At 42.1% G+C, this 22,445-nt stretch overlaps 1 protein-coding gene across 17 annotated transcripts in view; it reads left to right on the plus strand.

Moving 5' to 3' along the window:
* ST3GAL4 (ST3 beta-galactoside alpha-2,3-sialyltransferase 4) overlaps positions 1-22,445 on the plus strand; it is a 174,770-nt gene that overhangs the window by 145,318 nt on the left and 7,007 nt on the right. For 8 of the 17 annotated variants that reach the window (XM_034421936.3, XM_087876025.1, XM_034421943.3 and 5 more), the window contains 7 exons: positions 937-1,015; positions 8,700-8,781; positions 10,569-10,649; positions 11,296-11,393; positions 15,022-15,082; positions 18,786-18,881; positions 20,861-21,050. In XM_034421936.3, the coding sequence (XP_034277827.2) occupies positions 937-1,015; positions 8,700-8,781; positions 10,569-10,649; positions 11,296-11,393; positions 15,022-15,082; positions 18,786-18,881; positions 20,861-21,050 (687 nt within the window). The remainder of the gene's footprint in view (positions 1-936; positions 1,016-8,699; positions 8,782-10,568; positions 10,650-11,295; positions 11,394-15,021; positions 15,083-18,785; positions 18,882-20,860; positions 21,051-22,445) is intronic. The other 9 variants (XM_087876027.1, XM_087876023.1, XM_087876026.1 and 6 more) reach the window with 3 other exon arrangements.

Genomic DNA, 22,445 nt, shown 5'->3' on the forward strand with positions numbered 1-22,445 from the left:
CCATCATTTTCATCCTTGAACAAAATTTAAACACATTCCAGATACATTGAAAAGATTTGAATATTTGTGTGTGTACATGTGTTTGTGTGTGTAGCATATATACACATTTATATATTTATATATATATAGAGAGAGAGAGAGACAGCGTTTGAATCTTTTCACTGTATCTGGAAAGTGTTTAAATTTTGATCAAGGATAATGATCGTAAATAAAGGTTAAAAATGTCAAAAAATAACAGAAAAAGCAACATGCTTGAAATATGAACTGTTTGGAGAACCTATAATTCTGACCAAGAGGAAAGGAAGAAAAAGCCCCTGACATGCCCCCCCCCAAAAAAAGCAATTGTAATAATGTACTTAATGTTTTGCCGATGGCTACAAACAATAATTAACATTAGAAATTAACAGTTTCAAAAAGATGAACAGAAAAAGGGACATGCTATTTTATATACTTGGTCTGTTGTGTGGATGTTTGGGTGGTTTAGGGGTGGGGAATTGTGGTGGGAGGGAGTGTGTTTGGGGATTGTTGTGTGTGTTGGACCTGGTCTTTGGGCGTTAAGTGAATTTCGTTGTATGGGTATACTGTGTATACACGTGCAATGACAATAAAGTTATTATTATTATATATACTGGTATATATATATGGCATTTTGAATCTTTTCAATGTATCCGAGATGTGTTTACATTTTGATCAAGGAAGAAAATGATAGTAAAGAGATGCACAATTTTATCGTATTGTTGTTCTAACACAGTACATTTTATATATTCAATATCTCTCCCCACCATTCCCACCCCTAAAATCTGTAGTAGCTTAATCACATGCTGTTGCAATCCATCTGTTGTGAGTTCAGTGACCTACATGGGAAGGATATGTCCCAACTCTTCGGGTTTCCTCCTGGGTGCGATGAGATTTTTAACAAACGTCTTCCTTTTCCAGGTAACTCCTGATGTTTGCCATGAGAGCCTCAGTTGCAAGACCTTTCCATATCTGCTGATAAAAATGATCAACAAGTCTCGTAAGTCCACTCTCGCTGACTTTTTCTTTCTGCCTTGTGTACCCTCTTGCTGATCCAAAAATAAAATATTGTCCAATTGACAGGGTAAAGGGGGAAACGGAAGAAACAACAGTAGCAATCTTGACTCTTCCGTGTCCCTAACGAAAGCACAAAAATAATACTTGCGCAGCAATTTGCAAGAGTCCGGTTGTTGTTTTTCTAAATAGTTTTTAGTCAAAGGGTTCAATGTGGATAATAAAAAGACATTCGAAGACAAATAGTAAATGTGAAAAAGAGGAAAGAAAAGGGCAAAGAAGATTGGGAAAAGAAAGGAAAAAAGCACAGAAAATAATTGCAAAAAAAATAAAAATAAAATGCTTCTAGTCTTCTTCTCAGCAATTTTATATACACAATTATAATCAAACTTTTGTCTCTAAAATGGCTTCATGTGTTCCTTCTTTCTATAATCCATTATTTCAATCTTATTATGTAAAATCTTTATTATGCAAACATGGGCTTCCTATCATTGATGAATGTGTGTTTCCTCTAATCAAACAAGTTGATTTGTTCATCTCAGCAATGAACAATGTCAAATCTTGCCATCTGTGTGTGAATAACAGAATCATTGACGTTGGAAGGGACTTGGAGATTTCCTAGTCCTGCCTTCAGGTGCTTCGGAGAATATGTCATGCCCCTCCCCCCTTCTTCATTGCAGCCCCTTAGATATGGAACACTGCTATCATGTCCTGTGTGCACGGTAATCTCTGTGCATCTCTTTGCAAACAGAGTAATCCTATTCTGAAATCACCTTCCGTTGCTCTTTTCCAGCTGTATATCCACCACTCCTAAAAGAAAAAGTTCTGGCTCCAATAGAATATTCATGTTTAAAATCCTACTCGTGTATATATTTGAATCCAATTTTTATCGGCAAAATTATTTTCAGCCAAAATTGTAGTAAACAATTTATAGCCATTGTTCAGTGAAGATGTTAGTCAATAATTTCCTGTTCAATAGGGAAATCAGGGTTTGTTTTAGGCATTCGACTTACGACTGCCATTGAGCCCAAAAATTTCCATTGCATATAAGACAGTTGTTAAGTGAGATTCGCCCCATTTTACAACTTTTCTTGCCACAGTTGTTTAGTGAATCGTCGTAGTTGCAAAGTTAATAACACGGTTGTTAAGGGAATCTGTCTTCCCCATTGAATTTGTTTGTTGGTGATCATGCAGTTTTGATCACGTGAATCATAAATACATGCCAGTTGACAAGTGTCCGAATTTTGGTCGCATAATCATGGGGATGCATGGTTGTGTCACTTCTTTTTCAGTATCATAGTAACTTTGAACAGTCACTAAACGAATGGTTATAAGTCAAGGACTACTTGTAATGGTGTATTAGCCTTTTTATGGCTGTCAGGAATTTTTCATTCCGTAAAGTGATATTCATCATTTGTTGTAAAGGTTGCAAAAGTTTATCCTCAAAACATTTATAATAAGAGGTTGCCAGATTATCGGCACCAGGTGCCTTTCCGGTTTTAGACTTTTCAATAATTTCACAAAATTTGTCCTTGATTTTCTTCAGTAAATTCTGTTTATGTAAATATTCAGCCACTCTTTCAATGGAAATTTCTGGACTTTTACATAAAGTAGGATAATACTGGTGGAGCACCTTTTGCATAGTTGCATTATCTGAGGCAGGCTGATGGTTTTTAAAAGACATCTAAAAAAAAATATTTGTTTTTTTAAAATCATTTAAAATCATTGATTTAAATCAAGATTCTTCTTGGCTTCTTTTATTGTCTGAAGTACACTGTACACTGATTGCGATAGCAATGCATTCCCAGTCACCAGTTAGATCAGTGGTTTTAAAGATTTAAGTCTATGGAGATTCTCAGTCATCCAGGTCATAGTTTCCCAAAGGTGCTTTTTCAGGAAGCAAATGGACTTTCTGGGGTTTTCTTTGAAGATGTTTTGCTTCTCATCCGAGAAGCTTCTTCAGTTCTGACTGGATGGTGGGGAACGGAAGGATTTATTCTCCTTGCAGACAGCTGGTCATTCGCATTCTTTTAGAGCAGGGGTCACCAACCTTTTGGACCTCAGGGACCACTAAATTCATAATTTTAAATCCTTCGGACCACTAATATGAATTTTTTAAAAAGATAAATAGTATTTTGCGCAACATAAAATGCAAATAATTTTTCTGCGGATTACCAACATTTTCTCACAGACCACCAGTGATCCACGGACCACCAGTTGGTGACCACTGTTTTAGAGAGTCGTTGAGGCCACTTGGAGATTTATCTGTGTCCTCAGGGTCACCTGAGTAGTGCAAATGGGTGTGAAGACTTCGTGCTGCAGGACATTTTCTGCCCTGTATCTCTTCACTGTTGAAGATGGGTCTGTGTTGTCTGCATCTCAAACTGAAGAGCAAATGGTTCATGTAGTTTGCAATTTTTCGGAAAACCCGTTCATACTCCCACACCATTCGAAGGGTGTTCATCCAAAAGTACATAGCTAGAAAACTATAGCAGTGATAGCAAACCTTTTCAGCACCAAGTGCCCAAATCGGAAAACGATTTTGCGTGTGCACGTATGCATTCATGCACCAGTGGTGGGTTCCTCCTGGTTCGGCCCGGTTCGGCCAAGCCAGTAGCAGTGGCGATATGACGTCACTGAACCGGTTCTGCCCCCCGCCCCCCCGCATTATTCTTTTATTTGGCCCCACCCCCAATCTATTGCTGCCTCCTGAGTCCCAGCTAATCGGCTAGAAGGAAAAAAAAACTGTTTAAACTTGCCACGGGCTTCAAAGGGCCGCCCTACAACTGATCAGTGTTAAAAGGCAGTGTGCTGGTAGACCGGTGCCTCCAAAAACAAATGAGTAGATCAGTGCCTGCAAAAATAAATGGGTAGACCGGTGCCTCCAAAAACAAATGAGTAGACCGGTACAGCTCTGCAAGCAGTTAAAAACCTGGTAGACCAGTACCTTTGCTAAATCCTAAAGAATTGTCACATGACCATCAAGCCATGCTCACAAAATAAGCCACACCCACAGAACCGTTAGTAAAAAAAATTGAACCCACCCCTGGCATGCACACACCAGAGCCCCAGAAACTCAAAGGCCAGCTTGGCGCCTGTGCGCATGCATGCCGGCCAGCTGGTTTTCAGGTTTCCGGGGCTCTGGCACACACGAAGATCAGCTGGCCGGCGTGCACGCGTGCACTGGAAACCAGAAGAGTAGCTGGCAGCGGCGCGTGTGCACACAGAAAGGGCTCTGCGTGCCACCCCTGGCACATGTGCCATCGGTTCGCCATCCCAGATCTATAGAGATTCTCAGTCATCCAGGTCATGCTTATTCCAAAAATGCTTTTTCAGGAGGCAACTGGACTTTCTGTTTTTTTTTTTCTTTGAAGACGTTTCACTTCTCATCCAAGAAGCTTCTTCAGCTCTGCTTAAATTTTAAAGATTTACAACTTGTGTGGAAAATTCCCCACAAGAGCTGGGTGGTAGCTTCAGTGCTCTGAAATTTGGAGTGTTGGGTTGCACCTAAAAGTTGCACAATGAAAAGCAGCTTTTCTTCTCCATCCCCTGAAAAGTGTTTCCAGAAAATCGAGGGTGATGCCAGGGTCATTTATTGTTTGAACGGGGTCACATGGAACTGCAAAATGAGGCAGAGAGAAGTTTCATGAAGTGGAACCAACTACAGAGCTCCAGGTGGTTTCACCTCTTGTCAGTTTATTTCTGTTTGCCTACCTGTGTCACGATGAATGATTTGAGTTTAATTTTGGGGAGGGAGACAAAAGGGAATACTTAGTTACAGGGAGTCCTCAATGACTTCTCAAAATGACAAAAGGCTTCAAAAATGCTGTTTATGACTGCTGTTCCCACCTCACTGCAGTCGGTGGTTTTTTTGGGGGAGTGCTTGGGAACTGGCTCATATTTATGGCTCGTTGCAACATCCTATGGTTAACATGAGTGTAATTTGCAAGAGAGTCACAGTTGTACAACCATTGTAAAGGGAGTCACTGTGATTACATGATTGTGATTTACAACACTTGCTGCCATTGTCCAGGGGAAAATGGCCAAAAACGCCGATTGGGTGTGCTGGATTCGTTTAACGACCATGTGACTCACATCACCGTTGTAGCATTCCCATGGTCATGTCACAAAAATTCATATGCTTGGGCAACTGACTCATTTTTTTTTTTTGACCATTGCTGGGTCCCAAGGTCATGTGATTGCCTTTGGCAACTTTCTGAGAAGCAGAGCCTGTAGGTAACTAGATTCACTCAACAACTAGGTTACTAACTTATCAACTGCATAAGGGTAACTTAAAGGTGGGTAACTTGAAATGGCTGAGCAAATCCAAACATACTTTTCAAGTAGACAGCTATTTGAAGTTACAACTGCCAAAACGTCTTAGGGAGATATTTACGCGAGCGAGATTCGAACAGCTGGGCACAATGGTCAGATATGGGAGATTGCATTCTATACCCTACAATGAGCGTCTCTGCATTTGCTGAGCGACAGAGGTAGAAGACCTGGCTCCCATCCTAGTTGACTGTTGCTTGCATAAGGGGGTGAGAGAAGGTACCTTGGTCCATATACCAAACAAAGGACCCACTGGGATCCCCATATCAAAACAACTTACTTTATGTGCAGCCAGAACCTAAAAATAACATTTAACACAGCACAGTACTTAAACAAAAGGGTTCAGATGAGATCTGCATACGTGGGACTGATTGGGGTAGATTGTAAGGGTGACACCGAAATATAATTTTAAGTCATTTTATTCTATTTTACAAATTTATGTATTAAATTATATTGTATCTTATCCTATAACTATTGTATATTACCCTACTCTTATTTTAAATGGTTTGTATAGGATTTTATTGGTGATATGTGTTTGAACCTTGTGCTTTGATATGGCCTATAGGCTAATTAATAAATCTATCTATCTATCTATCTATCTATCTATCTATCTATCTATCTATCATCTATCTATCTCTATCTATCATCTATCGATCTATCTATCGATCATCTATCTATCTATCATCTATCTATCTATCTATCTATCTATCTATCATCTATCTATCTATCATCTATCTATCATCTATCTATCATTATCTATCATCTGTCTATTTATCTATCTATCATCTATCTATCATCTATATCTATCATCTATCAACTGTCTATCTATCTATCATCTATCTATCATCTATCAACTATCTATCTATCATCTATCTATCTATCTATCATCTATCAACTGTCTATCTATCTATCTACTGTCTATTTATCTATTATCTATCTATCTATCTATCTATCTATCTATCTATCTATCTATCTATCTCAGTGATTCACTTAACAGCTGTGTCGAGAGAGGTTGTAAAATAGGGCAAAAATGCATTTAACAAATGTCTCACTTAACAACAAAAATTTTGGACTCAGTTGTGGTTGTAAATTGAGGATTACCTGTATTACAGTTCAGTGTGAGAGAGGCTGGTAACTAACAAGATCTTGGCACAGCAAACTAAGCTGACTTTATACATTTTTCTCTTTCTTTTTTACTTTCTGCGTGGTGCATTTGTGAACCCAGTCTATTAGGTTAGTTAAGAGTTCAATGATCCACTATTCAAACCCAGAAAAAGGATTAACCAAGTTAAGTCTGTTCTGCAAACTCTGCCAGGATGAAGTACTTAAAGGAGTTAATTTGCTAGGTCCTGCATAATCTTCTTTTAAATAGGTTGCTTAAACGGCCTTTCTGGAGCTCCCGAGCCAGTTCAGTTCTGACCATCTGTTCAGTTTTCTTTTCCTGCCCTGTGATTTATAGAATTAATAGTAGATATGCAGCTGTAGTGTCAGTGAGTGGGTGTCGTCTAAATAAAATTAGGTTCTCTGTTTTCGACATTGTTGAGAGATGAGAGTGGAGCTATGTGTTTTTTAATTTCATCTTTAAAAAATGTAGCTCAAAACTGGGAGAGCAAGAAGCGTAGAGGCTATAAATCAAGCCAGACTTTTCTTTGGCTTACAGATGTACTTATTTTATTGGTTCAAAAATATCAGTGGAAAAGTACTTGAGTTTTTGTCGAAGTGTTAGATTTATTTTCCATTCCCCCCCAGGGGTGGGTTCTAAAATTTATACTACCGGTTCTGTGGGCGTGGCTTATTTTGTGGGCGTGGTTTGATGGTCATGTGACAATTCTTTAGGATTTAGCAGAGGTACTGGTCTATCAGGCTTTTAACTGCTTGCAGAGCTATACCGGTCTACTCATTTGTTTTTGGAGGCACTGGTCTACCACCACACTGCCTTTTAACACTGATCAGCTGTAGGGCGGCCCTTTGAAGCCCCATGGCAAGAGTTTAAACAGTTTTTTGCCTTCTAGCCATCAGCTGGGACTTGGGAGGCAGCAAATAGATTGGGGGCAGGGCCAAATAAAAGATAAGAATAACGTGGGCGGAGCAGGAGGGCCCAGCTCCTGAACAAAGAGAACCGGTTCGGTGATGTCATATCGTCACCACTACCGGCTCGGCGGAACCGGGCTGAACCAGGAGGAACCCACCACTGATTCCCCCCAACCCCCCCGAATATCAAACGATACCCCAAACTTTGCTTCCTCTTCTTACTGAAGGAAAGAAAGGCCTGGCTCAAAGCAGAAATAACTTCAGTTCGGGCACCCTCATTTCTTTTTTAGTCCTTTTGTGCACATCGCAGAAAGGATGCGATACGGCTAGCCCTCGACTTACAACCACAACTGAGCCCAAAATTTCTGCTGCTAAGTGACATAGTTGTTAAGTGAGCTTTGCCCCATTTTATCACCTTTCTTGCCACGGTCATTAAAATGAATCACTCTGTTGTTAAGCGAGTAACATAACTGTTAAGTGAATCTGGCTTCCCCATTGACTTTGCTTGTCAGTTGGTCACAAAAGGGGACCACGTGACCCCGGGACACTGCAACTGTCATAAATATGAATCAGTTGCCAAGCATCTGGATTTTGATGACGTAGCCGTGGGTACTGCAAACGTAGTAAGTATGAAAAAGTCATTTTTTTCAAGGCTTTTTTCAAATGGTCACTAAGCGAACTGTTGTAAGTCAAAGACTACCTGTACGCTGTTTTCTTTACCTGCATTGTTTCTCCTGCTATCTACATTGCGTTTGGCCTTGATTACAACAAGCCAAGTTGGAAGTAAGATTTCTTTTGCTGGTTTGAGCTACCCAATTTTAAACGTAACTGCATTCAAAGGTGCAGAGAGAGTAGCAAGTACATATGAATGTACTAGAAGATGTTGGATAACTATTTGTCTGAAGTGGTATAGGGTTTCTTGCCTAGGCAGGGGGTTGGACTAGAAGACCTCCATGGTCCCTTCCAACTCTGTTATTCTGTTCTGTTCTGTTCTGTTCTGTTTTAATGCTAGAAACTTAGAGTTAGCAGAATCTTACAAATTCCATGATGGATTTCTTTCCCTATACCTATTTTTGGGGTGTGGGGGTGTGGTTTGTTTGTTTTTATTTTAATGGAAAGCATTAGTGTTCCGAATATTGAAAAAAACTGCCTACTCCATTCATTCGTTCATTCATTCATTCATTCATTCATTCAAATTTATTAAACTAACTCTCCTTTCTTCCACATTTGGGAGTATTTTACGGTTGAAAGATTCCACTGTTGAAGGACCCAGGCTTAACCCTTTGCCTACTCTTTTCTTTGCTCAGGATGGAAGATACTTGGAGTATTGGCTGTATTTTTGCTGATGGTGTGGTATACAATATCCCGAGAAGAAAGGTATATACCGCTGTGAGTGTATTTCTTAAAAAAAAAAAACTGGATTATAGGAACTTCATTATTCTTTGCTCTGTCTCCTTTCTAAGATAGGTTAATTAGATGGACAACACTAACTAGAAGTCACTTTTCAGAGTTTTTGAGCCCATTTGAGACATACATACAGAGAGAGAGAGAGAGAGAGAGAGGGAGGGAGGGAGAGAGAGAATGAGAAATGAGAGGGAGGGAAAGAGAGAGATGTATAACAAGATTTCTGTTCTGAATTCTTCTTGTTTATTGGTCCATTTTTAATACAGCATGAAAGTGGGGACTATATCTGTATATACAATACTTATTGGCTCAAGGCAAAATATATAGCATCCCCTCTACTATGCCCCAATAAGGACACTATGAGGTAGATTGGGCTGGGAGAAGGTGGCTGGCCCAGCATGGAGATTCATACCCAGGAAGCTTCCAAGGCTGATGGTGTTCAGACTTGCAAAATAAATATCAGCCTTGGAAGAAGTCTAAATCAGGGAACTACAACACTAATACTACATTTATTGTGAGGTTACAATAACAGAAACTTGCAAGTCTTAATGTGCTTTGCCCTTCCCTGCCTTTGTTCCAGACAGCCACAAAGGGTTAACTCTGAGATCCTTATTCACATACCTGCCGTAGAATCATATTTTATTTATCGGACACAGCCCATTATGGATTTTGTTTTGTAACTCTGTGATAAAAGTTATTCTAGCTTGCATGACTTTGCTTTCCTAGGCTGATCTATCTTGGAGGACTGGCGCCATGTAATTGCTTCTTATTAACTGAAGCAGGAAAATAATCATAAGTGAATGCCCTATTTTTTAAAAAAATCAATTTTACCAAAACCTTGTTTGGAACTACCTATATCCGTGATGGCGAACCTATGGCACCCGCGCCCGAAGTGGCACGCGGAGCCATGTTGCCTGGTACACACGGCATCGCCTGTTCCTCTTCCGGGTTCCTGGTGTGCAGGCGCTTGCGATGATCAGCTGGCCTTTTTGCATGCGGCAGTGCTGGAAACTGGAAGAGCTGGTCTTCCGTTTTCCTGTGTGAACATGCGCGCCGGCCAGCTGATCATCGCGTGCACATGTGCGCCAGAAACTCAGAAGAATTGCTAGCTGAAACCGGAAGTTCATTTTCGAGTGTGCACATGCGCCCTGGGCAGTTCCTCTTCTGGGTTGCGGCCCAGACACGCACACACACGCTCCATTTTCAGCACTTGGTGCCGAAAAGGTTCGCCATCACTGGCCTATATCGTTAGGCACTATCTTGATACTTCTTAGGTCCTCAGTTAGGATTTGGATTATTTAGTTTTCTCCAATTTTAAGATTATGAAACTAGAGTGTAGATTAATATTATTAGTACTATTAGTACTGCTAATAATAATAAGACTTGAATTATTAAATTTCCCCCTTAATCTGGGAATCTAACTGCAGATCATTAACAACAGGGGTGTCAAACTCGATTTCATTGAGGGCCGCATCAAGGTTGTGTTTGACCTCAAGGGGGGGGGTCTTCGTGGGCATGGTCAGATTGACGTCACTGGTGTCAGGGGCCAGTGTCTGTTTTCACTGGCAGAGGGTTGCAGGAGGCTGTCCCATCTGAAAACAGAGATTGGCAGCTCGTTTTCGCTGGCAGAAGCACCATGGGCCAATCCTTCGCTGTTTCCAGGGTGGTCCTGTGGGCCGGATGTGACCCACGGGCCTTGAGTTTGGCACTCCTGATTAAGAACAACAACAACAATAATATCACTTTCCTCCTCCTTGCCATTTGTCTTCCAGTTTTGATTTCCACTTCCAAGATGAAAAGATGACTTGTCCTTTCAAAGAAGTAGAAAAGAAAGCTGCACAATTGATACCAAAGTGAGTAACGGGACTGATTCAGGGGTGAATCCAGCAGGTTCTGATAGGTTCTGGAGAACCGGTAGCAGAAATTTTGAGTAGTTCAGAGAACCTCAAGGTTCTCCAAACTCAAGGCTCAAGGTTGACTCAGCCTTCCATCCTTTCTAAGGTAGGTAAATTGAGGACCCAGTTTGTGGGGGCAATGAGCTGACTTTATATAAATATACAAAAGGATGAAGGCTATTGCTTAACGCATTGTAAGCCGCCCTGAGTCTCCGGAGAAGGGCGGCATATAAATCAAATAATAATAATAATAAATAAAAAATGGCAAATACCACCTCTGGCTGGTCCCAGAGTGGGGTGGGAATGGAGATTTTGCAATATTCTTCCTTTAGGAGTGGGGAGGGAATGGGGATTTTGCAATATCCTTCCCCTGCCATGCCCACAGAACCGGCAGTAAAAAAATTTGAATTCCACAACTGGGCTGATTGTTTGGTAGAAGAATGAGATGACTGCAGGTCTTTTCTATTTAATTTTCCTTGACTTCAGAGGGGAGAGGAATGTGGTGGGGCAAGAAAGCATTGCTCAATAAGAAAGGAAAGATAAAGTAGAGAAGCTACCAACGGCCTCTTAACTCATATCATCATCTTTTCTTCCTTAACTTCAGTTATACACGGGAACCTCCACTGTTTTTACACCTGAAGGATTATTTCTGGGTGAAGACCCCCTCCCTTTATGAACTACCTTATGGCACGAAAGGAACAGGTAAGCAACCTACATATTTCCTTCTCTTCCTCCCTCCTTCTTATCATAAAGCTTCTATTTTCATTGAATCTTGAGTCTGGTTTCGTCGGACAATTTTCATCCTCCTTTCTTAATGGCTTTGTTGGGATCATGGCCCAACCTATTAAATTTCATTTGCCTGACATGCCTGAAACTGATGCAGAATATGTGTTATTTTTTTAGCAATTTTATCCTCCTCTACATTTCTCCACGATCCACTCTATCATCTCCAGATGATCTCCAGGCAGATCCAGAATTATGCAGCTTCCCCCCACGGAGTTGCATTTGACGTCTTTCTTTTCAGATGGCACACTCAAGAGCTATGTAACAAGACATTCATCAAATCACTTAGTGGCATCTCCACTGCCTACTCTAGCTAAGTTCGTTTGGTATTAGCAGTTACTGCAATCAGATTAGACTTGCTATGCGTTGAAAAAGAAGGATAAAAGTGGAGGAAGAAAAAGATAGTTACGGTCCTTTGTGCTGTGTCTCTCATTGGGTGACCTTGGCCAGTCACTCTCTCTCAACCCTAGGAAGAAGGAAATGGCAAATCACTTTCAACAGTTTACCAAGAACACTGTAGGGCAGGCGTACCAAACTCAAGGCCCATGGGACGGATCCGGCCTATGGGGTGCTTAGATCTGGCCCACGGGGTCACCCTGGAAACAGCAAAGGACTAGTCCATGGTGCCTCTGCCAGCAAAAACGGGCTCCCAAGCTCTGTTTTCGCTGGCAGAGGTTTGCAGGAGGCCATTGCAGCCAAAAACGGAGCTCGGGAGCCCGTTTTTGCTGGCAGAATGCTCGGGCTGTCACAGGCACCCCAATACGAGTGACATCAAGCTGCCCCCCCTGCCAAAATCAGGTCAAAAACAACCCTGATGCAGCCCTCAGTGAAATCAAGTAATTATACAACTTGGTGATTTGCCATTGTATGATTGTGTTAACGATTCCATTTTTATCTACAGTGCAATCACGTTCATCCATTTAAAAGAAATCTCCATATTAATTATTTCAACTGTCTGACCCTTTTAACGTCATTGGTTTTTGCTCTAACAGACAAAAGGCTCTGTTGATAGTAATGCATGAGATAAAACTTTTGCTGCACATGAATGGATCCATTATAAAGTTGCTCTTGGTTAGGATGTCAACCATGATAACAAAACAAAGGAAATTATTTTATCTCTAGCTTCTCCAGTCTGAGATATAAGCTACATCACTGAGTTGGTTACTCAAAAGTGACAGATATTCATTAAATTTACTTATTTGTCCAGGAAGAGGAACTCGAAAACCTAAACATAGTTCAAGGATTTGTATACAAAAGAGGAACAGTATATATTTCCTAATCTTTGTTTCTCTTTGTGTAAGACAGTACTGCCATTGTATACAAAAGCCACTTAATGGAAAGTCTATTGCAGTGTTTCTTAAGCTCGGTAGCTTGAAGATGGGTGGACTTCAACTCCCAGAATCCCCCAGCCAGCCCTGCTGGCTGGGGGATTCTGGGAGTTGAAGTCCACCCATCTTCAAGCTTCCAAGGTTGAGAAACACTGGTCTATTGTGTTACAAAATGTGTTGGATTCTACTTATTAATCAGTGGAGTCTTACCTTTATTGCTTTATGGATTATCTGGTGTTTCTCTTAAATTTCCAGTGCAATTGTTAATGACAGGCAAATAGCATTTTTCTCACAATAATACTGCACATAATGTGTTTTGAAAAGCTGAACTTTTAAAAATGTTTTATTAAATTATTTAGTAGCACAGATCTCTTTTTAAATGAATTAAATACCAGACCTTTGGAAAGAAAAAAAAAATGTTAAGAAAAGACATGTAATTTATTCTTATTACCTTGATGGCGTTTTCATTTTCCAGAAGTTAAAGAAAAGGAACAATATAGAAGCAGCTTTCCTGGGCTGCTTGATTACCAGGAAAAACCTAATTGTAAAATGCAAACCTTTGACCAGAAGTGATAAGGATACTTTGAGATTTATGCCACTCAGAGAAAGGGGAAACTAAGCATGTTCAGACATTCAACTTGTATTTTAGCAAAGTCGACTACAACGTGTTTAAGGAGATATTCGTTACTGTTTTCTCAGTAGAAATATTTAAGAAGTTCCAGTTTGACGGGCATTTTGGTGAAGGGAAACATTGAATAACAGAATAACAAAGTTGTAAGGGACCTTAGAGGTCTTCTAGTCCAACCCCCTGTTCAAGCAGGAAATGCTATATTGAAGACCCTATATAAACCTACATTGAAAGAACCATGAGTACACAATTAAACAAGTAAAGAAAATGAGAAGCATCTAAAAATAATAATACATAGCTGCATTACAAAATCTATTTTTGGTGAACTCAGTTTCAGAAGGAAAATGTATAGAAAATATGTTTTAAATAAGCTATGTTAAGATTGACTACAAAAGAAGAAGATATTGTTGCAATGAAAGCACCAAGGCTATGAATTTACCAGCGTTCAAATAAATTTCTTGAAAAGAATTGGGGAAGATTGGCAAGAGTTGCAAAACCAGGACAGAGAAAAGTGTTTTCCAAAAAGAGAAAAAAAGAAAATCTAAAATCTAAATAACCAGCCATCTTGATGTTGTGTGTATCTGGACTTGATTGTTGAGCCGTTAGAGTATGAACATTTAGTGGGAGAAATAACTTTATTCACCAAGAGGCAGATTAGGTTTCTGGACAATAAATCTTATCAGATTAATTAATTTAAGTACTTTCACGATAACAATAGATCCAGAGGCAGCATCCTGACAGGGATAAGGAATTAGATCAATGAACTCTGTCTATGAACTTTCTGGCTCTTTTAGGCTGTCTCTTTGTGAATTCAGTTATTTCGTTTCTAGGCCAACTCATCATGGCCAATTCACCACAGCTAACTTGCCACGGCCAACTCACCACAGGACCAAAGTTACATAACATCAAAAAAATGGTGAAATAAAATCATTAAAGAAAGGATTCAAAAGGAGGGACAAAATGAAATGTGAATGACAAAAATTAAAATAAAACTTTAATTACAAGTTGTCCTCGACTTACAACCAAATTGAGCCCAACATTTCTGTGAGACCTTCGTTGAGTGAGTTTTGTCCCATTTTGTGACCTATCTTGCCACCGTGGTTAAGTGAACCACTGTTCACTTAACAGTCAGTCAGTAATTTAAAGGCTGTTAAGTGAGTCTGGCTTCCCCATTGATTTTGCTTGTGAGAAAGTCACAAAAGGTTTTCACGCACCCTGCCACACCCCGGGGACACTGCAACCGTCATAAATATGAGTGAGTTGCCAAGTGTCTGAATTTGGATCACGTGACCATGGGGATGCTGCAAAAGCTGTAAGACTGAAAAACGGTCATAACTCACTTTTTCCAGTACCGTTGTAACTTTGAACGGTCACTAAATGAACTGTTGAAGGTCGAGGACTACCTGTATTTTAAATAATTAAATAAAGTGGTTGAATTTTTCCACGGCGAATTGTCCCGTGACGAGTTGGCCATGGTGAATTGGCAGCAGTGATTTGGCCTGCGGCAAGTTGCCCAGTTCTTTTCTGTTATTGCTAATGTGAACATTAACTTAAATGGCTTTTTTGATTGCCTTTCTTGTTTGGTCTGCAGAGGATGTTCTCCTTCGTCTCCTAGCAATCACAAGTTATTCTCTCCCCGAAAACTTTCAAAGGTAATACCAGTTCACCAGGGGTGGGTTCTACTTACCTTTACTACCAGTTCGCAGCGAGGCCACGCGCACGCACCCTCTTCTGCGCAAGCGCAAAAGTGTTTTGATAACATCGGGGTCGGTAAAACCGGTCCTGCCGGTTTTACTACCGGTTCTATAGAACCAGTGGGAACCGGGGGCAACCCTCCACTGCAGTTCATCCATTTTTCTCTTTCTTAGGTTTTAAGCACTTTGGAAATTTCCAATTTCATTTTGAAAATTCAGAATTTAGAATAATACAGTGAGCTGGGAGGGACCTTGGAGGTCTTCTAGTCCAGCCCCCTGTTCAAGCAGGAGACCCTATACCCGGGATGGCGAACCTATGGCACGTGTGCCAGAGGTGGCATGCAGAGCCTTCTCTTTGTGCACGCACACCGTCGCCAGCTGCTCTGGTTTCCAGTGCGCACATGTTCATCAGCCAGCTGATCTTTGCATGTGCCGCAGCCCCGGAAACCTGAAGATCAGCTGGCTGGTGAGCATGTGCGTGCAGGCCACCTGGTCTTCAGGTTTCCAGAGCTGTGGCGTGCGTGAAGACCAGCTGGCTCGCATGCGCACAGACACCAAGTTGGTATTCAAGTTTCCGGGGCTCCAGTGCGTGCACGCATGAATGCACATAAGCACGTTCCGGTTTGGGCACTCGGTGCTGAAAAGGTTCGCCATCACTGCCTTATACCATTTCAGACAAGTGACTGTCTAGTCTCTTCTTAAGAACCTCCAGTGATGGAGCAATGTGCCCGCAATTTCTGGAGGCAAGCAGTTCCACTGGTAAATCGTCCTCACTGTTAGGAAGTTTCTGCTTAATTCCAGGTTGCTTCTCTCTTTGATCAGTTTCCAACCATTGTTTCTTGTCCTGCCATCTGGTGCTTTGGAGAATAATTTGAGCCCCTCTTCTTTGTGGCAGCCCCTCAAATACTGGAATACTGCTATCATGTTCTTTTCTCTAGACTAGCCAGACCCAAATACATGAACTATTCTAATAGCCTTAATGGATCGGTAAATTTGATTTTCATAGAAGACCTCCGAGAGGGCTTCTCAATTACAGCTTGGTAGAAGAAGGTAGTCCTCAACTTACAACCACAACTGGGAGCAGAGATTCTGTTAGTAAGCACCATTGTTGTTAAGTGAGCCATGCCGGATTTTACGACTCTTTTCCGCCACAGTGGTTCAGCGAACCACTGCAGTTGTTAAGTGCATCACATGGTCGTTAAGCAAATCTGGCTTCCCCCGTTGAGTTTGCTTGTCAGAAACAAATCTGGAAGGTTGCAAATCACGATCATGTGATCCCGGGAATCATGCAATCACGTGACGCTGCAGCCGTTATAAATACGTTTCTGTTGCCAAGTGCCTGAATTTTTGATCATGTGAGCGTGCAGATCACATGTGGGTTCATAGGTGCGATGACCAGTTTTAAGTCACTTCTTTTGGTGCCGTGGAAACATCGGTCGCTAAATGAATGGTTGTAAGTTCGAGGACTACCTCTATCCATTCCCTTCTACTTCTTGCTTAATTTCCCCTCTCTGCTGTTTTTCTTCAGCCACTTCTGCTTTTTGCATGGCTGGGCTTCACCCACTTGTTAAAAGAGCTTCTCATGGCTCTGAGTTTGCCTGTAAGAAACCTGTAGCTCCATTCTCTTTCCTCCCGCTGCCCCTCCCCGTGGCACCTGTTTGCTCCTCACCTGGGATTTGCACAATGCTGTCCAACCTCTATGTGCCTTTAACCCATTTAGTATGGCTGTAGTACTATTATTTGCCCTTCTATTTATCCTATCCTATCCTATCTTATCTTATCTTATGTTATGTAGTTTTATCTTTATTGTGTTCCTTGTATTATTATATTATACCACATTGCACTCCATTATCCTTTGCTCCATGTTATTATTATGACTACTGTTATTCTGTTGCTTTGCATGTACGCTGTAGAGTTTCTGCACTGGGGACAAAACTTCTTGTGTGTTTAATCACACTTAGCCAAATAAAGTACTAATTAGTTCATTAATTCTCAATACTTCCCCATTTGCACATCTTCAGATTAGGACAACGGCTTGGGTCATCATTGCTAAGCAATATGGTCGTGCACAAAATAGGATAGGCTGCTTGAAAGTTAATTAGGTTCTGGGCTGACAGTGCCCTGCCCCATTTAAGACCTTTCCCTGGCCGTCCCAGCTGCCCAGCAACCAGCAGCAACAAAAAGCCGAGCAGAAAAACACTTGGTGTGGCGTCTATGGAGATTCACAATCGTCCAGGTCACGATATTCCCAAAGGTGATTTTTTTCAAGAGGCAATTGGACTTTCTGGTTTTTCTTTGAAGAGGTTTCGCTTCTCATCCAAGAAGCTTCTTCAGCTCTGACTTGGATGGGCCTTCCATTCCCCACCATCCAGTCAGAGCTGAAGAAGCTTCTTGGATGGGAAGCGAAATGTCTTCAAAGAAAAACCAGAAAGTCCAGTTGCCTCTTGAAAAAAAAAGCACCTTTGGGATACTTGGGTGTGGGGTGTGTTGAAGGTGTGTTGAAGATGTTCGAGGAGTAAGAGAGGAGATGCCTTCCGTTACTTTGTGGAAATAGAGCAGCCTAGGGCTAATAGACAGAAATACTGTTCTTTAACTGTAGGTATCACACATTGTGGTAACCTAGTAAATAATAGCAGTTATGGGGATCGTGTGTGTGTGTGAGTGTAGGAACTGTGACTACCACCCGTTGTGTTCTTGGGTGTGGGTTGCCTAAAGGCCAAGGCAGTAGTGAAATCCAATTTTTTTTCACTGCCGGTCCTGTGGGCATGGCTTGGTGGGCATGGCTTGTGGGTGTGGCAGGGGAAGGATACTGCAAAATCTCCATTCCCACCCCACTCATGAGGAAAGGATACTGCAAAATCCCCATTCCCACCCCACTCCTGGGGGAAGGATACTGCAAAATCCCCATTCCCACCCCACTCCTGGGGAAAGGATACTGCAAAATCCCCATTCCCACCCCACTCCTGGGGAAAGAATACTGCAAAATCCCCATTCCCACCCCACTCCTGAGGGAAGGATACTGCAAAATCCCCATTCCCACCCCACTCCTGGGGGAAGGATACTGCAAAATCCCCATTCCCATCCCACTCCTGGGGAAAGGATACTGCAAAATCCCCATTCCCACTCCACTCCTGGGGGAAGGATACTGCAAAATCCCCATTCCCACCCCACTCCTGGGGGAAGGATACTGCAAAATCCCCATTCCCACCCCACTCCTGGGGAAAGGATACTGCAAAATCCCCATTCACACCCCACTCCTAGGGGAAAGCTATTGCAAAATCTCCATTCCCACCCCACTCTGAGGCCAGCCAGAGGTAGTATTTGCCAGTTCTCCGAACTGCTCAAAATTTCCGCTACCAGTTCTCCAGAACCTGTCACAACCTGCTGGATTTCACCCCTGGGCCAAGAGGATATGTTTGGCCCTCTGGAGCTCTGGCTGCCTAAAAGAACCTGTGACATTATTTTTTTACGATTGCGCTGCTTAGTGACAGCCATCCCAGTCCCAATTGCTGTCATAACCCGAGGACTATCTATCTAGAGCCATATTCTCTGAGAGGATTGCATCGCTGCATGGAAGAGCCCTGGGCAGTGAAGGCTATGAGTTGTAACAGCGTGATGTCTTTGTGTGGTGCCTTAAAAGTCCTCTTTGCCTGTCTTGCAGATTGAAGTGCCGGCGGTGTGCAGTAGTTGGGAACGGCTACCGGTTGAGAAACAGCTCCATCGGAGAAGTCATCAACAAATACGATATTGTGATCAGGTACTGAGAAGCAGAGGGGACTGATGTTTGTCTGGGACATTTCCATGTATATCAGAGTGGTGCGGTGGTGACCTAGATGTGGAGCTCTCGCCTCACAATCAGGAGGCTGTGAGTTCGATCCTAGGTAGAGGCAGATATTTCTCTCTCTGAGCACCATGAGAATATATCTGCTGAATATAACTCCGCATTAGCAACAGGAAGGGCATCCGGCCAGTAAACACTCAGCTCCATTCAGTTGCCCAAACTCCACCCTGCAAGGGATTATGGGGTCATTAAAAGAAGATGATTTCCATGTATATCAGAGTGGGCTACGAGCCTGTAGTACAGTGGACTAAAGCACTGTTATTAACACTAACATCTGCTGCTTGCAATTACTCCAAGTTCAAATCTCACCAGGCTCAAGGTTGACTCAGCCTTCCATCCTTTCAAAGGTAGGTGAAATGAGGACCCGGATTGTGGGGGCAATAAACTGACTTTGTATAAAATATACAAAAGTATGAAGGCTATTGCTTAACGCATTGTAAGCCGCCCTGAGTCTCCAGAGAAGGGCGGCATATAAATTAAAGCAAAAAAAAAAAAATAGTCATCAGGGGAAAAATGTAGGTCAGACCATATTAGGGCATATTTTTGGTTTCCACGTTGGTATACCTGATACTGGGATGCTGTTTCTGCCAACATTCAGGTAGTCCTTGACTTACAGCATCCCCAGGGTCACTTGGTCCACATTCAGACCTTGGCAATTGGCATGTACAGATAGTTCTCGATTTACAACAGTTCATTTAGTGACCGTTCAAAGTTACAACGGCACTGAAAAAAGTGACTTTTGGCTGTTTTTCACACTTACAACCGTTGCAGCCATCCCTGTCACGTGATCAAAATTTGGATGCTTGGCAATTGCTTCACATTTATGACCATTGCTGGGTCCCAAGGTCATGGGATCCCCTTTTGCGACCTTCTGACAAAGAATGTCAATGGGGAAGCCAGATTCACTTAACAACCGGGTTACTAATTTATCAACTGCAGTGACTCACTTAACAACTGTGTCAAGAAAGGTCGTAAAATGGGGCAAAACTCATTTAACAACTGTTTCGCTTAGCAATGGAAACTTGGGGCTCAGTTGTGGTCATAAGTCGAGAACTAACTGTATTTTTTCTAAAAAAAAAATATTACTGAACCAGTTCTTGAAGAAAAAACTTGGTCTGTTCTCATGTTCCATGTGCCCCGCCCAGCTGACCAGTGGCCACTGTTCTGCCATCAGTTTCCTATAGCTGGAATATTTCCTAGTAGCAATAGCACTTAGACTTATATACCGCTTGACAGTGCTTTACAGCCCTCTCTAAGTGGTTTACAGAGGCAGCCTCTTGCCACCAACAATCTGGGCCCTCATTTTATTGACCTTGGAAGGATGGAAGGCTGAATAATCTTGAGCCAGTCAGCAGAGTTAGCCTGCATTCTGCATTCTAACCACTGTGCACCATGGATGGATGGATGGATGGATGGATGGATGGATGGAAGGAAGGAAGGAAGGAAGGAAGGAAGGAAGGAAGGAAGGAATAAATAGCAATAGCACTGAAACTTATATACCGCTTCACAGTGCTTTACAGCCCTCTCTAAGTGGTTTACAGAGGCAGCCTCTTGCCACCAACAATCTGGGCCCTCATTTTACCCACCTCAGAAGGATGGAAGGCTGAATAATCTTGAGCTAGTCAGGATCGAACTCCTGGCAGTCAGCAGAGTTAGCCTGCAATACTGCATTCTATCCACTGTGCACCATTAATGGATGGATGGATGGATGGAAGGAAGGAAGGAAAGGAAGGAATAGCAATAGCACTTAGACTTATATACCCCCTTACATCATTCTCTAAGCGGTTTACAGAGTCAGCTCTTGCCCCCAACAATCTGTGCCCTCATAAATGAATCCATGCCCATATGATGGCTTCCCTGTCATCGCGTGTCTCATTTTTTCTTTCTCTCTCCAGGCTGAACAATGCGCCAGTCCACGGTTACGAGCGGGACGTGGGCACCAAAACCACCATGCGTCTTTTCTACCCCGAATCAGCACACTTCAATCCACAGACCGACAACAATCCGAACACGTTGCTGGTGTTAGTGGCATTCAAACCCATGGATTTTATGTGGATGGAGACAATTCTCCATGACAAGAAGAGGGTAAGCAGTTAGCTTTTCTTTGTTGTGTTTAATTGTGGGAAAGGATCCACTTGCCTAAGAAAACGCTGATTCAGAAGCTCTTTTCTTCCAACCACTGAAGCAGAGTGATATGTTACAAATACTGATTTGTTTGTGGGGTTGAATGTGGGACCCCCGATTTTGGTCTTGCGTAACCAAGCTCAAATTTGCTAGATGTGGACGAGATCTATTTTCTTTATCTAATTTCCTTGCTCATCGATCAGAATCAGAATCTGGAAGGGACCTTGGAGGTCTTCTAGTCCAGCCCCCTGCTCAAGCTGGAGACCCTATACCATTTCAGACAAGTGACTATCCAGTCTCTTCTTCAAAACCTCCAGTAATGAAGCACCCAAAATCTCTGAAGGCAACTTCTATTCCACTGGTTAATTGTCTTCACTGTTAGGAAGTGACTCCTGAATTCCAGGTTGCTTCTCTCCTTGATTAGTCTCCATCCATTGTTAGAATGGTAGAAACAACATTGCTTCACCAAGCCCTTGTGCGATTGGAGAAGGCAGAAGGAATAACCTCGAGGAATAGGAAGAAGAGCTGCCAAATAAAGATAATTGTCAAATAAAAGAAATCCGAGTCCAAGACAGAAAGGAAATTAGAGAATGCTTTCAGTTAAGACCTACCCTGCTTTTCATCAAGATAGAGGTTGTCCTCAATTTACGACTGGTTGCTTAGTGACCACTTGAAGTTACAAGAGAGCTCCCTGGAGCTCCTTACAACCTGGTTCTGAAGTTTTGGCAGCTGCCCCTCCCTTCACGGTTACATGACTGAATGTCAGACGCTTGTAGGCTGGCCCATATTTACTGCTTTTTTGCAGGGCCTTCCAGTCACATGACTGCATTTTATGAAGTTTTTGTCAAAAAAAATAATAACTAGCATTTTCTTCCAATTTTCAGCAAAACTGGCCCATAGCCAGAGGTAGTATTCAGCCGGTTCGCACGTGCGCTCAATTTTCGGTGTGCGGTGAACCAGTGGTAAAATTATGTGAAACCCGCCTCTGCCCATAGCGAACCAGTGGCTCACTTAATGACTGCGACATTCGCTTAACAGATGCTGTAAGAAAGGTGGTAAAACCAGGTCGGCCATGGGATGACCTGTTTTATAACCATCACAATTTATGACTGTGATGGACAGACTTTGTCGAGAACTACCGGTAAAGAGAAGTAGGAGAGAGGTATATTCAAAGTTGCAAATCCTGTTGCTATATCACCTTATAACTGGTGAAATGTAAAATTTGTCACTATTGTTTCTGTGAGCATGGCTTGGTGGTGGTGGGATTAATATGACTGAGTGGGCGTGGCCAACTTTTTTTTTTTAACTTTTAAAACCATTTTTTCTACAACCTCTTCGGCTGAAATGCTAAAATGC

This window comes from Pantherophis guttatus, chromosome 9, assembly GCF_059756535.1.
Source record: "Pantherophis guttatus breed Tessera chromosome 9, ASM5975653v1, whole genome shotgun sequence".
Taxonomy (NCBI): Eukaryota; Metazoa; Chordata; class Lepidosauria; order Squamata; family Colubridae; genus Pantherophis; species Pantherophis guttatus.